This window comes from Acomys minous (genome assembly GCF_964271855.1).
Source record: "Acomys minous genome assembly, chromosome: 16".
Taxonomy (NCBI): domain Eukaryota; kingdom Metazoa; phylum Chordata; class Mammalia; order Rodentia; family Muridae; genus Acomys; species Acomys minous.
Window position 1 is genome coordinate 97,095,863 of NC_140498.1, and position 16,348 is coordinate 97,112,210.

A 16,348-nucleotide genomic window follows, 5' to 3' on the forward strand; every position below is an offset into this window, starting at 1 on the left:
CAGCTTCTCCTGGAGCAACACTGGACCCAGGCCCGAGAACCTGCAGGCGCCACAGCTTCTCCTAGAGTAGCACTGGACCCAGGCCCGAGAACCTGCAGGCGCCACAGCTTCTCCTAGAGTAGCACTGGACCCAGGCCCGAGAACCTGCAGGCGCCACAGCTTCTCCTGCACCTCTTATCTGGGTTTCTCTGGCCGCGATTCTCCTTTATGAAACAAGGCACCTGTACCTGCCACACAGCAAGGGTTGGGAGGTTAAACGTGACCTTGTACAGTGCCTGGGACCAAAGGGAACACTCTCCTCTCAGTTGACTACAGTCAGTAACTACTACAGAAAGTGCCCATGGCAAGAAAGGGATGGAACAGAGCCCTTGCCAACATGTGCCAGAGCCTAGGTCTAAACCCTGAGCAACTAAAGCCACACAAGCCAGGAAACAAAGACGCCTGAGGGTTTCACTTAGCTCTGGATCCGTTTTGTAACATGGACTGGCAACAGGTGGATGATGGGAGGCCATCTCATGGGGATGCTACAGACTTTCCAGTGGGCGCAGCACAGAATTTCAAACCCTCCGCACTCGCTGAGAGCCCACAGCAGCTCCAACAGTCACCCCTCCTCAGCCTGCCGTCAACGCCACTGCAGAGTAAGGACGTACGATCAGGCCACGGTGCGCAGCTGGGGACGTCAGTCAGTGGTAGTCTAGCTTGTTTTTCCTCATCACCCAGTTATTTCCAAGGACAGAAGCTCAATCAGACGCTGCTTCTTTTTAATAGTTCCTGCGCCAACACATGAGCGGAAGGAGCTTCCTGCGTGGCCGATGACATCATGTCTGACCTGCTCTGCTAGGCACAGCCTCTCATGGCTCACGCCTGTCACCTTAGCATTTTTGAGGCTGAGGCGGGGCTAAGTGCTCAAGGGCTGCCTGGGCTCTATGTATGGTGACTCATGGACCATAGGCCCTGTTATGAAACCATGTCACAAACAAACAAACAAACTTAAGCTACTCCAGAATCGTAAATAATCAGTGATAAAGGCCCACGAGTAAACACACATCACAACAACAAAGCAAGAACAAGCCAGGTTAGTTACACACATCATAATTTCCTAAGAAGCAGAAAAACCAAGAGAAAGTCAAACACCAAGAAATTCTGCAGCCAGCGAGAAAACCTCTCAGGAGTCCCCAGAAACTCCTGTGCTCTGCACTCAAGCAGAAAAGGTCTACCATGCGACAGGTGTGTAAAACCCATGTTTCAAACACTAGCAGTGCCTGCCACAAGCCTTCTGCCTCTATCCCCTGTAAAAGCACTGCTAACCAGAATCATTTACACCAGAGAGAGCAGGGCCACCTCAGCAGGGACTGTGCCTGGAAAAGGGTGGGGACACTTTGCGAATGCTCCGACGGGCCTCAGACGGCCCTCGTGGGCTCCGTTCTGACCGATCCCTGCTCATCAAGTCTCCCTTCATGGTTATTAGACTGAAGAATTTTGAATTATACCCTGGAAACAAATGTGACAGGAAGACAAATTATGACTCTTTCCTTTCTAAGATAGGATCTTACTGTGTAGCCCTGGCTGTCCTGGAACTCTATGTAGATCAGGCTGGCCTCGAACTCACTGAGATCTGTCTGCCTCTGCCTCCGAGTCTCGAGTTAAAGGTGTGAACTACCACCACTTTGCAATGACTCCTTTCACATGCAGCGAAGTCACATCCCTCTTTGGTTGCTGGGCCACAGAATACAGTGGTTAGAACAGCTTGGGGCCGTCTTAGCGATCCTCCACAGGAGCAGCCAGCGCTCACTGTTCCCTCAAGTCAGAACCAGCCTGTTAGAGCTCCGCTGCCAACAAAGTCCCACGGGCGAGAACTCTGCTCCGCTCAGGTCTGGTTCTTACATACCTCCTGGTCTGTCAAACTAATCAGCACAGCCTGCCACCACCGAAAGCCCTGTTTAAGGGAATACTACACCTCGGTAGCAGTTCAAGGGAGTATGTTGGCAGAGCACTGCACTTCATGAATGGAGGGAAGGCGTGCTCTATGTGAATAAAATACTTGCCACAAAAACCGCTCGCCAGCGTCCTGCAAACGCCTGGGTGGGGACTTGTTTAGAGGAGGTGCGGACTAAACCCTCGCCCAACCTTCACTCAGATGGACTCTGTGCTGTCTGCAGTCACCTCTCTCAGGCTCTGCAGCTGGAATGTCGCAACGTGCTGTTTGCTAAGGCAGCACGCACTCAAGGCCAGCTGCAAATGGCCCCAAGTCTTTACCGCAAATAAAATTGTCTGTGCGATTTAACCACCACCACCTCTTTGGGACTTGGGGCCCATCAGCTGTCATGTTGCCGAGAGCCGCTCGTCAGCAGGGTCGGCAGCCAGTACCTTCCAGTTGGGTCCCAGAGGGCCTCTCTTGGTCTTGACTGACTGGAATAGCGCAGGGTCTTCGTCAGCTTTGTAGTCCTGTAAAGCAACACAGAGGCAGAGGTGAAGAAGAGAACCAGAGACCGCTCTTTAACCTTGCCAGGTGGCTTCTGAAGCTAAAGCTCCCGTGCTTTTCACACGCAGGGAGAGCGTCCACAGACAGCACCTGCAGTTTGCCCCCCATTACTCTGTAAACTCTTATCTCAACTATGTAATTAGAAGTGTTGAGCCTTGGTAGCTGCTGGGCCATGCAGGGTTTTCAGCAGTCCCAGGGCTCTGCAGCCATGTAGGCTTGCTCACCTCACTATCGGCAGTGCCTGCACGTGGCGACCCTGGGTGGCCACTGAGGCTGGGAGCAACCACTGCACTACAGTAGGGCAGAAGCTCGGCTCCTGCTCCTCTCTCCCCCACTTCCTGGCTGTTTCCTCCAAGTCCCTCATTGCTGCGAGAGGAGGGATGGATGGGACTGAGGCTCTCCAGCGACAGCAAGCCACAGACAACCCCAAAATCTAGTGATTCTGTTACAGGGCAGTTATTTCCCTCAACACTCCCTGCCTTACAGACCGCAGCTAAAGCTCCTGCCCATGCTCCTCTCTTCACCTCCTCCATCCCCTGCTCTCTCTCTTCACAGCGGTGAAGTTATGCCTGGAGCATGAGCAAACAACAGGAACTGCACTGTCAGTCTGAAGCCTGGATACAGCGCCTCTTCCGGGGCCCAAGGTGCTTCACAGCATCTGTGAAGGGCACAGACACTGCAGACAATGCCCAAACCCCAAGAAGAGTGCATTAACTACCAAGAAAGGAGAGAGAAAACATTCAGTCAGAACCAAAACCAGCCAAGAACACACCCGTTCCAGACCTGTGTGCCGGTCTTCATGTCTAGAGGCACAAAGATGCCAGGCCATGTCTAGAATATTTTAACCATTAAACTCTAGCCATCAGTCCAATGGCCATGGCTTGTCAACTTACTCTCTTCAAGAGAGAACCCACAGGCCGGGCGTGGTGGCGCACGCCTTTAATCCCAGCACTCGGGAGGCAGAGGCAGGCGGATCGCTGTGAGTTCAAGGCCAACCTGGTCTACAAAGTGAGTCCAGGACAGCCAGGGATACACAGAGAAACTCTGTCTCAAAAAACCAAAAATAAAATAAAATAAAATAAAAAATAAAAAAGAGAGCCCACACCCCTTTCTCTTATGGATTGAATGACGTGTCCAAGTCATAGCACCCATGTTTTTCTGCTGTAAGGGAGCTGTATACTAAACACCATCATATTTCTAGCCACAAGCAACTGACAGTTAAAGGTTGTACCACTGTCTTATGAACCATTAATAATGAAGATACAGAGGCTAGCGCGTGTCACAGCTGGGGACAAGCCTCGACTCTGGACGCATTAAAACGTCAAGTCCAGAGGCGAGCAGGGCTTTGGAGCTGCTGATGAAAAGCTGTGCAGGCGCTGTGAACTCTAACCTACCCCATAGACAACACCTATAGGAAAAGTAAGTAAATCCACAACAACGTGCACATAATTGCCTCTAAAGCCCAAGGTACCAAAGTAAAGGACTGAGCAACTTGTAAAAGAAGGGAGAATGCAGCTCAGGTTCTGGCCAGCGTCAATCACTCGCAGGCTGGCCCCAAGACAACAGTGACGGTGTCACTAGATTAAGGGTCAGAAGAGACAGAGGCCTCTCCTCTCGTCTGTCCCAGGTCCACGCTACGCAGACACTCCCACGTCTACAGAACCCATCTGCAGTAGATGCGGAGACTAAAGCAGCCGGAACCCTGAGAAACCACCATACCAGATCCAGAAGGCACACCTTGAGCCTTCATCACCAACAAGAGTCGGAGGCTGCTTCCCTCAAGTGCACCACAGAGACCACCAGGCAGGGAGGAGCCGACATGGCTCCCTACACCCAGAGCAACCAGACTCTTCCTTCTGAAAAGAGATTTGCTCATTTTATGTGTATAGTGTTTTGCCTGCATGTGTATCTGTGCACTCCACATGTGCAAATTGCCCTTGGAGGCTACAGACGGCATTGGATCTCATGAAACTGGAGTTACAGAAGGCTGTGGGCCACCACGTGGGTGCTGGGACTTGAACCCGGGTCCTCTGCAAGAGCAGCCAGTACTCTTTAACCACTGAGCATCTCTCCAGCCCCTACTGGACTCTTTGATCTCTGCCCTGGCTCACATGGCTATACCACATCAGGCAGCCAAAGGTTCCCGCAATCTGGGGGGTCTCAGCAGCAGGGGTTCGGTTCCAAGTGCGTCTCTCTGAGGCAGACACAGAGAACAAAACCTTCTTCTCTTTGCTCCTTCCTCGAGTGCATAACAGCAAAAGTTAAAGATATTATACGAAAATGTAACATAAGCCAATTATTGACAATAGCACCAAAACCCTGACAGGTGAGAATAAAGCAGTGTGTCAGAAGCTAGACATTTTGCGTTTACTGGTTTGAATTCGTAGATGTTTAATGTATAATCAGTTGAATTAAGCAGCATGCTATGAAAAGGTAGGAAGTGGACGTAGTTTTCACAACCTCCGTTTTTATTTCTACAATAAACATTAATTTTTAAAAAAAAACAGTATCTTGCTGCAGTTTTATTGTTGGGTATCTGATTTGGTCTCTGGATTTGAAAACTGGTCGATTTATATCCATCACAATGAACAAATATATTCCTTCATGTATGACAGTTTCAGCATACAGAATGCAACCTCAGCTACCAATTACAGCTGCAAATGAGCAATAGTGTGGAATGAGACAGCCTGCTGGCTTTGTTAGTACTCTGTCTCCTCTGGGATCCCAGGGGAAGGGAGGCTCTGATGAGGAGAAGCCCCTGGCTCCTGGGTTATTGTGCTTGCCACCAGCTGCAGACTGCTCATCTCATTAGCTTCTTTAGAATACCGTGGGTGAAGACAGCTGCAGTCGGCTCGAGTCTGCAGCTCCTGGGTATTCTGAAGGCTGAATCTGCTATGCGCTTTCTGTAATCTTTGGGAAAAAAGAAAGCAAATTCACCAGGCCAAGGAAACACACTCTTAGGGAAGAAAAACGGCTTTAAAATCATGTTTAAATGGAGAAAAGCCTTATTACTAAGGTGCAGGGTGCTTAACATATTTTTATGATCTAATTTTAATTATCTGCACAATGCCCAGAGGCCTGGCCAGGACGAGGGCCTGGGAACCCATCATTACCTATCGAGGCGCACCTTCCGAGACACTCACTACACAACAGTGCCCCAACCACTCAAAGCACAACGGTGTCAGCACAAGACGTGTCTGGATCAGCGTTAGCCACTGCTATGTCACCAGACTCTTAGTGAAGAAAAAGTGATGGCGGACGGACGTCAAGATCCTCGTGGAGAACAAAATCAAGTACGATATGGTAAATAGGGGGTTAGTGTCTCCTGCTGGCGTCACAGAGCACAGTCGTTAAGTTCACACAAGGAAGTGTTCAGCCCTGGAGCAGGAGGGCTGCACCACCTCTCAGGTACACATCTGCTACTCACTGCATCTCTCAACAGAGACTCTCAATAGAAACCAGATTAATTTTGAAGACAAAGAATATTAGTTTTATGAATCTTTTAGCATAGTGGCTGGCCCCCCAAAATGCAAGCATAGAACCTGTGCTGAGCCCACCTAAATATGTCTCTGAGCCCAGATTTAACTCATGATTATGAATGGGGAAGGGAGTAGGTGCTGAGCTTCGTGACAGCTTGTGGAAAATCAAGATGAGCCCCAGACACCAGAAACTGCTTGAAGTGCGCCTGGGTTAGCACAGGTGAGGGAAGGGAGAAGTCAGGAGCAGCTACTCAAAGGCACCGCTGCCAGCTATGACACCTGCTCATGAAGATCAGGCCCAGCCCGTAAAAGCCGCTGCCCAGAGGGCGTTTTAGAAAGTAAAAGCTAGGGTCCTGCAGCCGCTATCAAACTCTCTACTTTAGCATAGGATGATTAATTAGGTGACTATTCAAACAGCTCAGAGATCGTCGTTAAGGTTAAAATGCACAGGCACTGCTGCTCAACTTAGCAAAGCACAGAGAGAGGCTAAATGAAATATGAAGACAAACGTCAAGCACTGTCTCTATCAGCACCGCTCTACCCCTTAATACTGTGGCCCTTAGAAAACAGAAAGGAAAAAGCCTCTGATCGCAGTGCTGACTGCATGCCCAGAGTGGACACAATGCAAGCTGTACTACAGGTCAGCCTGTCTAAAGAAGTGTTTGCACTGACTGTTACGATAGCAAATAGCAGAGAAAAAAAAAATAACATTTACTGACTTGTTTAAGAAACTGATTTCAACAGTTATTTTCCGATCAGCAGCTTTCTTTTCCTGTTTTTAATTACATATCCCCAGTGACTCCTCACCCTTGCAGGTTCCCACAGAGTACCATTAATACAGTATAAGTAAATCTCATTAATTCAGGTCCTACCACCTTGGAATTCATAATCACTGGCATAGGGGCCAGGCTGAAGTTTATCTTTGCATGATCTATGAAAAAAAGATTTGCTACACAAATTAATAGAGTAACAAGATCTCAGGAGGGCTGTTTAAACAGTTCAGAAGTGTTTTAGAGCAATTCAGAAGCCTTCATTTGCATATAATTATTATGCTAATTACAAATCATTCTTATCTATTCATTAAAGCAGAGTCCCAAAGGACCACTAATTGTCAATAACTTGTTGGCCTAGTTTCTGTTACTGAATGTACCTCAGAGGGACAAAGCTGCACTACAAATACTCTGTAGTTCAGTCCGTCATGAATCCTTCCGCTTCCACCAACGAGCCCTAAAAGCCGTGTTTACAAACACCTGTACTGAGCTCAAAGGTGCCGTCAGAGCGCGGTTCCTGGGACCATGGGTGTTCCTCACAGGCACTGACTGCCAGAGGCTTCCTCCTGCTTTCCAAACGTGCCCTCTCCTTGCCTCAGCGCTGTGTGTATGAGGGCAGATGTCAGAATCTCAGCTCTGAAGAGAAGTGTACTACCCAATGTGTGATGTAACACCGTGTACATCTGACAGCAGAGCACCAAACGCTGCTCCCAGAGACTCAGGCGAATACAACGTTGACACTCAGGTGGACAGCGCCCGAGATGGTCCCCTTTCCAGCCCTGCCCCAGGGAGCTGAGCTTACTGTTTGGGGAATGTTTTATGTACAGAATTACCATGTATTTGTTGTTTTAACATTAGCCTTACTCTATGTGTAGATACTTTTATACTCCTTAAAAGTGAAAAGACACAGCAGTAACCCTAGTACTCAGAAGGCAGAGGCATGGCAATCTCTGAGGTTGATGCCACCCTGATCGTCAGTGAGATGCTGTTTTAAAAACCAAAGCAACGAGGGGCTGGAGAGATGGCTCAGCAGTTAAGAGCACTGGCTGCTCTTCCAGAGGTCCTGAGTTCAATTCCCAGCACCCACATGGTGGCTCACAACCATCTATAATGTGATCTAATGCCCTCTTCTGGCCTGCAGGTGTACATGCAGACAGAGCACTGTATACGTAATAAATAAAGCAAAGCAAAACCACATTGGGGGGGGGGGGCAGCTCCGGGTGAGGAAATGGCTCAGCAGAGCAGCATGTTTGTTGTCCGCTCTCAAAGCCCACTCTACAAAGCTGTCCTGACCTCCACATGTGCACCAGCCTCCCACATCATCCACAGACGCAGACACACAATAAGCCACTTGCAGGCATGTAAGACTTTAGATACCAACCAAATAAGCTTTATTAACACATTAAGATGTCAATGTCAGCAAAAGTGTTCCTTAAACACTCATCTTAAAACCGGATCACCTTTAAGGTGTGTTTGGCAGTGTTTTAACTGACAGCACACACTACAGCAAACCCAGTAAATTGCACAAGGAGGCTCCCTGCTGGGTGTGGGCGTGGCCCAGCTGCCCTGCAGCTCTCCTCATGCACACAAGTGTGGCCTGTCTGTTGACACTCATAAACTATTAAGCACTGAGACCATTTCCTTTCAGCAAAGGCAGAATCTAGAACATAACGTCGTTCTTGCAGACAGCGCAGCTCCCCAGCAGTGCTCCCCGCCATACCCCGGGAGAGGGGAAGGGCCAGGCCGCTGCCTGCAGCAGCACGTCACGCTAAAGCCTGCTCAGGCAGGGAACACTTTGCCTGAGCAGACTGCCACCAACGTGCCCACACGCTCAATCCCGGAACTGGGAGTCAGGTGGTCTACGCAGCAAGTTCTGGGCCAGCTAGGGCTCTAGAATGAGACTTCTCAAAATAAATAAGTAAATAAATAAAAATAAAAATTACATACCTGAAAAAGAATTTTAACAAGAAACTGCTCCAGAACATTTCCTGGCTCTCAAATCCTCCCTTCTCGCCCTCCCCACTATTTTTCATCTAAAACCTGGAAGAAACGTAAGTTGGTGTAGGGTCCAGTCAGAAAGTTCTTTTCATGAAGATGTTTTACACACTGATTTTGAAGTGTCCACGTGGAAAAAAAGCAGTATGCTATTTCTCCACAAGAGGGCACTGTTGCTAACCATGCCTCCCAACAGGCCCGGGGCTCTCTAACCCATGCTGGAAGTGCTTGACCATGGAAGGCAGCAGACTCAAGTGGGGAAGCATTTGGGCATTTATTTTTAGTGGTGGCCATGCTTACATTTATATCCTCTTTGAAGATGGGGAGGGGGATTTACAGCTGACTACAAATGATCCTGTCAAGGGCTTGCTCCACTGTGAGCAAAGGCTAGTTAGTGAGAGTAGGAAGGGTACATGTCTCAAGCACACCCAGCACCGCGGCCTCAGCCCTGAGGCTGGTTTCTCCCTCCCCTGGCTGCTCTTCCCTGCACCCTCCACACTGGCAGCCAGGTCACAATCCTCACACCTCCCTGTTGCAATCAGGAGTAGAGCTTCTGAGGGTCTGCCAACTTTTAAGCTGGGGAAAATATCTAGGTTCATCTTAGTAACAGAAGGAAGAGGTGCTCCGCTGGGATTAGCCAAAGGACTCCCCGAGCTCAGTCACAGGCTTCTCCTACAGAAAAGCTTTGCAGAACTCAAGAGGTCAGTGCCTGGCGGGGAGACTGGCTTAGCGGGTAGAGGTGCTGACCCCAAGGCTGCCAACCTGACTTCAATATGGCTGAAAGAGAACCAACTCCTGCAAACTGTCCACCCACACCCACAGGCAGAGGGAGAGGGAGAGAGAGCGGCAGAGACAGAGACAGACTGATGGCGTGCACTGGCTGGTAAGGTGTCATCCACCACAGATTAACCTGGAGCCTTGGGAAAGCTAACCCAGAAGAAAATGTCAGCTCAAAAGCTGACAAAAATAATGATTCCACACGTCTTAAACGGTTATTTACTAGCCTTTCCCAGCCATACTCTACTCTATATAAATCTAAGAGGGGGAAGCGCTAATGCAGACTGTGTAGGAAACACACTCTTCTATCTCTAGAACGTGCAGTAAGGGTATATTACCAAGACTATCCATCAAATACACAACATGTAGATACCGTCTAGCAGAACTCAAAATCAAAAGGAAGATGATGCCCAAGCCTCCTCCAAAGCACCCAGCACAGAGCAGCACGGCAGATGATGGGCAACGGCCTTTCTAATCAACTCAGCCCAGTTTCACCAGCTTGGCAAGAAAAAGGAATTGTAAGAACAAAAAAGCTTTTTGTAAAAGTATGCAAACTTGCCATTTAAGACATTTAAAAGCAAACTGCATACATTAATTTCCAGAACTTCAGGCTGCCAACCATGGCTGGTAGGTGAAGGCATTTGCTGCATCAGCCTGCCCACCTCAGTTCAGCTGCCGGAAGCCACTGACGGCGGGAGGAGAGCGGCCTCCACAGGGCAGTCAGGGCACGCCCTCCCCACAGACAGCACGAAGACACAAGAATGTGCCTGTGGTGTGTGTGTAAAAGTGTGAGTACCCACATGCCATAGGGCATGCGTGGAGGAGGGCCAGAGGACGACCTGCAGGAGTTGGCTCCCGTCCTCGGGGACTGGACTCAGCGCCTCAGGCCTGCCACCTCACTGCCCTACAGCTGTGTTCTTAAATCCTACCTTCCCAGTCATCTAGGACCTCTGAGTTACCAATACAGCTTTATTACCAAGTTCTTCAAAACATATAATACACACTACTTTAGATTCCAAACCTCTGAACTATCATCTTATCATTTCTCCTACATAAAAAGAGACCCACCCTGGAAGTTATGAGGCCACACGGCACACATTCACCTACGAGAGAAGCTGGCAGGCTCTTTCGCATTCCACATGAATCCCTTTAAATATGGTTCCAATCTCTTTCTTAAAAGCATGCTCATTTCTTTCAAATTACTTCCAAAGCTGAAGGTCTCTGATGTTAGTGCTTTGCACACTTCAAGCTCATGAGCCTCCTCTCCTGGGAAGCCACTTTTGTATACAAATCATGGAAAGCTACTCTGACGAGTGCTGGGCGTGATTAAGAGGGCCACATGCAATTGTGTACCTCAGAAAACAGAGCAGAAGCAGATGTCAGCCGCTGCCTCATCAGGGCAGCTGGGGAACCCAGGCGTGCGCTGTGCTCAGGTATCAGCAGCTTTAGAAGGGGAAACCTTTCGGCTTAAATTTGGATATTTTATGCTGTACACACTGACTCTTTAGAACCTAAAAAGGCACGTTATAACCTGGCCATGGGTAGCAGCTCAGAGTCTTTGTAGGACAGGCGGCATCATGCATGGCCCATGGTGTCGATCAGGAAAGTGCTGCGGCACCCTTTGTCCACTACTGCCTGCACAATAAAACCCAGGCTCTCTTCTTTTTATCTTGTTTTTCTGAGATGGAGTCTCCCTATGTTGTCCACGCTAGTCTTAAACTCCTGGGCTCAAGCAACCCTGGTTGAATCTCAGCCTCCTTATTTCTGCCTAAAAAACTCCAACAGCAACAACAAAAACAGCCGGGGGAGGGGGAGATGCAGCTCCCACTAGAGAGCTCACGCCACATGGGAAGGCGCCTCTTGCGGAGCTGATGAGACACTAGTGAGCAGAGTGCTGCCCTGACGCTGAGGAAAGGCAAGGCAGGGGACGTGAGCAGGAGCAGAGCTTGGGCAGGGGCATGTGAGGAGGAAGAGGTGTTCTACTGGCTCAGCGTGCTCTGTGACTGCTCAACTCCAGAGAGAAGGAAAAGCCCCTCCTCCTTGAAGGGCACAAGTCCTCACTGGCACACCACTTCAGGGCCTTTCTCTTCAAACAGGAAGCCAATTTTGCAAGGTGGATACAATCTAATGAGCCAAAGAAACTGAATGGAGATATTTATACAGAAATATCAGATTGCCCACTGGTTTCTTTATGCAATAATGTATCTAAACCAATTCTTACAAAATTTTTCCAAAAGACATCAACACAACACCCCTAATAACCTACATATTTACACATACGTGGTTCCTATAGCAACTGTGCTGTGAACCTAAGTCACACTGACAGATTTTTACAACAAATCTTTGCTTCTAGAGTTATTCTGACAACGCCACTTCAATTATACAAACATGTCAAAGCATTCAGCCAAGTATGCAGAACACCACAGGTCAAATAATAGTCCCTCCAACACATGGTGAAACAGTACCTAAGAACAAGCAAACACAGCAAGTCAAAACAGAGGCTGAGCCCTAAAGCAAGCAGTCACTCTGAGCTGAGCTGTTTAGATCTAAGGCACCTGCAGTGACAGACAACTCCCGCCAGGTGGCGTGCAAAGAGTCAAGCTTGCACTGCAAACCCTGCCCCGCTTCTGCAGGCCTTCGCCATCCAGTCTCCCAGTCACTGGTGCACCTGTTGTTTCTCTCAGAGCGAGCAGCAGGGAGAGCTGCCACTGTCAGGAGCTTGCTCTGAGCTGAACAGAGTTCTACGTAAAGGCATGCAGCACAACCAGGAAGATCTGGTTTAGGAGTTTAGTTCCTAACACCCGTGTGGACAGCTGCGTGTGGCCTCACATCCCTGTAATCCCAGCACTGAGGGGAGAAAGAGAAGAATCTCTGAGGTTTGCATAAGCAAAGACAAAAACCAAACAACAGCAACAGGTTCAGGGAGAGATTCAGCCTCAGAAGAGTAAGGTAAGGAGACATTCGATGCCCTCTGGTCTGTGTCTGCTCAGGAACTATACACAAAGAATTGAAAACGCAGTTTCTGAGAGAGAGAAAGCAAACAAGAAAGAAGCAAGCTTGCTCACTCAACGTAAAGTAAAAACCCAGACAGGCAACACAGACATATTACAGCACTCACTGAGCTAAGGTGGTGGTGGTGGTTGGGGGCACACAAGAGAGAACACACTGCCTTCAGAAGGGCTCTTCAGTTCCCTTTCTCCAAGGTACCAACATGGTTTTTGTTTGTTTGTTTTTGGTTTCTCGAGACAGGGTCTCTCTGTGTAGCCTTGGCTATCCTAGACTTGCTTTGTAGACCAGGCTGTCCTCAAACTCACAGCGATCCTCCTGCCTCTGTCTCCTGAGTGCTGGGATTAAAGGCATGCGCCACCATGCCCGGCTCCACCAACGTGTTTATTTGAGGTACAGAGTCAACTACTATGACTCCACACAGGTCCCCAGATCTAACAGGGTCTGGGGTGACAAAGTCTGTGGTGCAGTGCTGAGACATCAGGGTGGGTGACTGTGGAACCATGAAGACCAGAGTCCTAACGCAGGCCCAGACTCAAGGCACATGGCAAGCCCTGGCTGCAGGCTGCAGGCTGCAGGCCCAGACTCAAGGCACATGGCGAGGCCTGGCTGCAGGCTTAGACTCAAGGTAGATGGCGAGGCCTGGCTCCAGGCTGCAGGCTGCGCAGAGGCAGTAGTGCACAGCCTCACCCGGGCTCATAGCTGATTTACGTCACTCCATCTCCACTGAGAACCAGCGGCTGCACACTGTCCTTGGGGAGCCCCAGACTTGCTTCTCCTGAGAAACCTATGCAGGAAGATGAGGAGCAGCTGAGGTCACTGACGGTCAGTGTCAGGCTGTGGTAAAACCTCACACAGTGGGCTAACTCACAGCACGCCACCAGGCCCCGCTCCCCCTGCCCTGCCCTGCCCGTGTCTGCAGGGAGGCAGCACTTTGCAGTGCTCACGCACCTCCTTCCACCGGTGACTACAGCCCTGCATCACGTGTGCCTCCCCATCCTAGCAGCTCCTGACTGTGCTGAACAATTAAGACTGCAGTTTCCAAACCCGGCACCCAACACCAGACGGCTCATTACTAGAAGTGCAGTTTTGCTAGGACAAAGTGCATGCACAGTGGTGACCACCCAGCTCCATGAATACTCTCATGGGTCAAGTGTGAGAGCGGCTCCCTGACCTGGCAAACCCAGCTGTGATGGAAGTGGAAACAGACGGAGCTATTCCAGTAGAAAGCCGCCTGCGCAGGTTCAGCTACACTCAGAAGGGGACACTGAACCTTCCCCTTTCTTTCCTGCTCTTCCCAACCATGTCACCACCAAGGCATCGTGCATAAAGGAACAAGCTAACGGCAGGACTCGTCCCTGAGGTCTAATTTCTATGTAGAAAAGACAGACACACAAACCAAGACTGTGACATGAGAGTGATGAGGGCAGGAAGCAGAAGTGTAATATACAGGACTGGGCCACTTCAACCACTGCCTTTCTGTGCCTGAGTCCTTGGTGACCTTTGGTAACCTGCAACACTGTGGAACTCCACTACTTAGCTAGATCATGGTGCTGGTCTGGTCTAGCACTGACACTGGCAGACTCCCACAGAGCTGAGCTGGCAGTACGTGAAGTGTGCACTGACGTGTTGCCTGCTGTGACATGTGCCCTTTTAGAATTGGAGATACAGCCTTTTTAAAAAAAAAAAAAAAAAGTCTTTCCTTATGTGTCTGTGTGAGCGCTGTGTCAGGTTATGTGCCCCAGGGACTCAGGGAGGCTGAAGTCCACCCAGCGGCCTGCAGTCGAGGCAGGAGCGAGACACCGGACATGGCTGCTGGGAACTGAGTCAGGTCCTCTGTGAGGGCAGCAGCTCTCCAGCCCCTCAGGCCGGGCTCTCAGAAGGTCTGCCATCCTACATGCTACCAGCTGCACTTTCATCATCAGGACATTATATTACTAGAAAGCACACAGACCAAAAAGCCCACTGCGATGCCAATGTCAAAGCAACCACAATGCCCAACAGAGATGAAAGCTTGAGGAAAAAGTGGTGTATCACCCAATGTGACACTGTCAAGCCTAAAGAGGAGGCTAGTACTAACAGATGCTACAACAGAAACAGAACTTGAAAACATGCGCAGTCTAACCAGCACGCAGACATAGCAGCACGGCGTGTTTGGTAAATACCCAGGCAGCAAACCGCAGTGGTCGGCAAAAGCTGGGTGGGGAGTAAGGGCTGGTGATGGGCAGTGTATCCTCTCAGGTCACAAAAATATATCAGAGCTAGTCAGTGGTGGGTGCACAACCATGAATACATAATTTGCCACTACACTGTACATTTATAGAGGATTTAAATGTTAAGTTTTACCCTGTGTGTATTTTATCACACACACACAGGCACTGCAAATTCAATATCCTTTAAGTTTGCATCTACTTGTATCAAAGTGTGAAACTGCACACAAGAGCTGAGAATCTTGGGAAGCCAACTGCAGGAGTCGGGCTAGTGAGAGGGCTCAGACTTGAGAGGGCCACCTCTTTGCAGAAGACCAGGTTTCCCACACCAGGCAGCTCACAGCCTTTAACTGTAGATCCAGAGCACCTGACACCCTCTTCTGGCTTCCTAGGCAGCCACATGTACACACATGCATACACACACATAAGTAAAAAATAAAACATTGTACACACACACACACACATAAGTAAAAATAAATCTTTGTGCATGTGCTCACACATACACAAAAGAAAAAAAAACCCTCAGGCAAGGACTCAGTGTTTGGTGACACTGAGGTAGACACCTGCACAGTGCCTCCAAGTACTCACCTGGCAGCCACAAGGTGCCTGCCCACAATGAGTGCTGTGCAGTAGTCGGCTCACAGGCACAGGGAGGTCACATAACCTTGTCTAAACCAAAGAGGCAGCAGATGGCAGCGCCTCAGACTCTGAATCTAAAAGTTGCTTTCTTGACCACAACCATCCCCCCCAAATCACAATGCCCAGGTCCAATCCACTCCAGGACCCACCATGCCAAACACACCCCACAGAAGCCCCTGTGCAGCCTTCTCACCTGCAAGGTGGCGGAGCGGAAGGCCGCCCTGGCCACACTCTCACACCGTCCACTTTTATCTGGGACAAGAACCAAGCTCTTCATGTTCCCAGCAGAGCCAAGGCCTGTGCTCTGTGAACCACACAGGCCCAGGTTTGGCCAACACGGCACTTGGATACCAGAGCATCACTGCATCAGGGCCACCGATCCTGGCGTGCTCCACTGCCCCCCTCTGTCTGTGACCCTGTGCTAGGTCCTGCCTGGCTGCCTCATCCTAGATACTTCTCCTCCTGTGCTCTTCTCTTATATACAGCACACTACGGCTAAAAGACACCCCAACAAAAAGGGAAGCTGTCGTTTAAATGATCCCCACGTGAACAGATTAAAATTGCCCCCTCCACAGAAGTATAAGGTGTAAATATCCTTGAAATTGAAGTCACTTCAAACCATGGTACAATTTTAAGATATCCAGGCTCATTCCTACTCCTTGGAGCCCACACACTGATTGGTTTGTGTGCAGAGGCAAGACATGAACGTCAGGTTACATTACGGTCGGTCTGTCACTGGGACCACACTCACTAACCACCTCCCCAGGCCAACGATGAAAGTTCTAAGCAGGAAGGGGCCCTCAAAGATCGGGTCTGGCCTCGCAATGACGTAGAGACCACACAGAAAGAAGCACTCTCTTCCTACAGGGTGACTGTTGCCCAGAGCAGACCTGAGCTCCGGGGTCTTTCACTATAGAAATGCAGACTACGCTAAGGCCAGTGGCCGTGGGATGCGACACGCACACATGGGGATTCCGTCAGTTAGTACTC

The 16,348-nt window shown here is 49.6% G+C and overlaps 1 protein-coding gene and 1 long non-coding RNA gene across 2 annotated transcripts in view; both read right to left on the bottom strand.

Annotated features, from left to right (window-relative positions):
- The window catches only part of PITPNB (phosphatidylinositol transfer protein beta), a 49,363-nt gene that overhangs the window by 14,934 nt on the left and 18,081 nt on the right, over positions 1-16,348 (bottom strand). The window contains exon 8 of the mRNA XM_084763240.1: positions 2,368-2,445. Coding sequence (XP_084619366.1) covers positions 2,368-2,445 — 78 coding nt within the window. The remainder of the gene's footprint in view (positions 1-2,367; positions 2,446-16,348) is intronic.
- On the bottom strand, positions 4,906-16,344 carry LOC311586921. Its single transcript, XR_014775691.1, has 2 exons — positions 15,064-16,344; positions 4,906-9,730 (listed from the first exon to the last, which is right to left on the bottom strand). It is a non-coding gene; the product is annotated as an uncharacterized lncRNA (long non-coding RNA).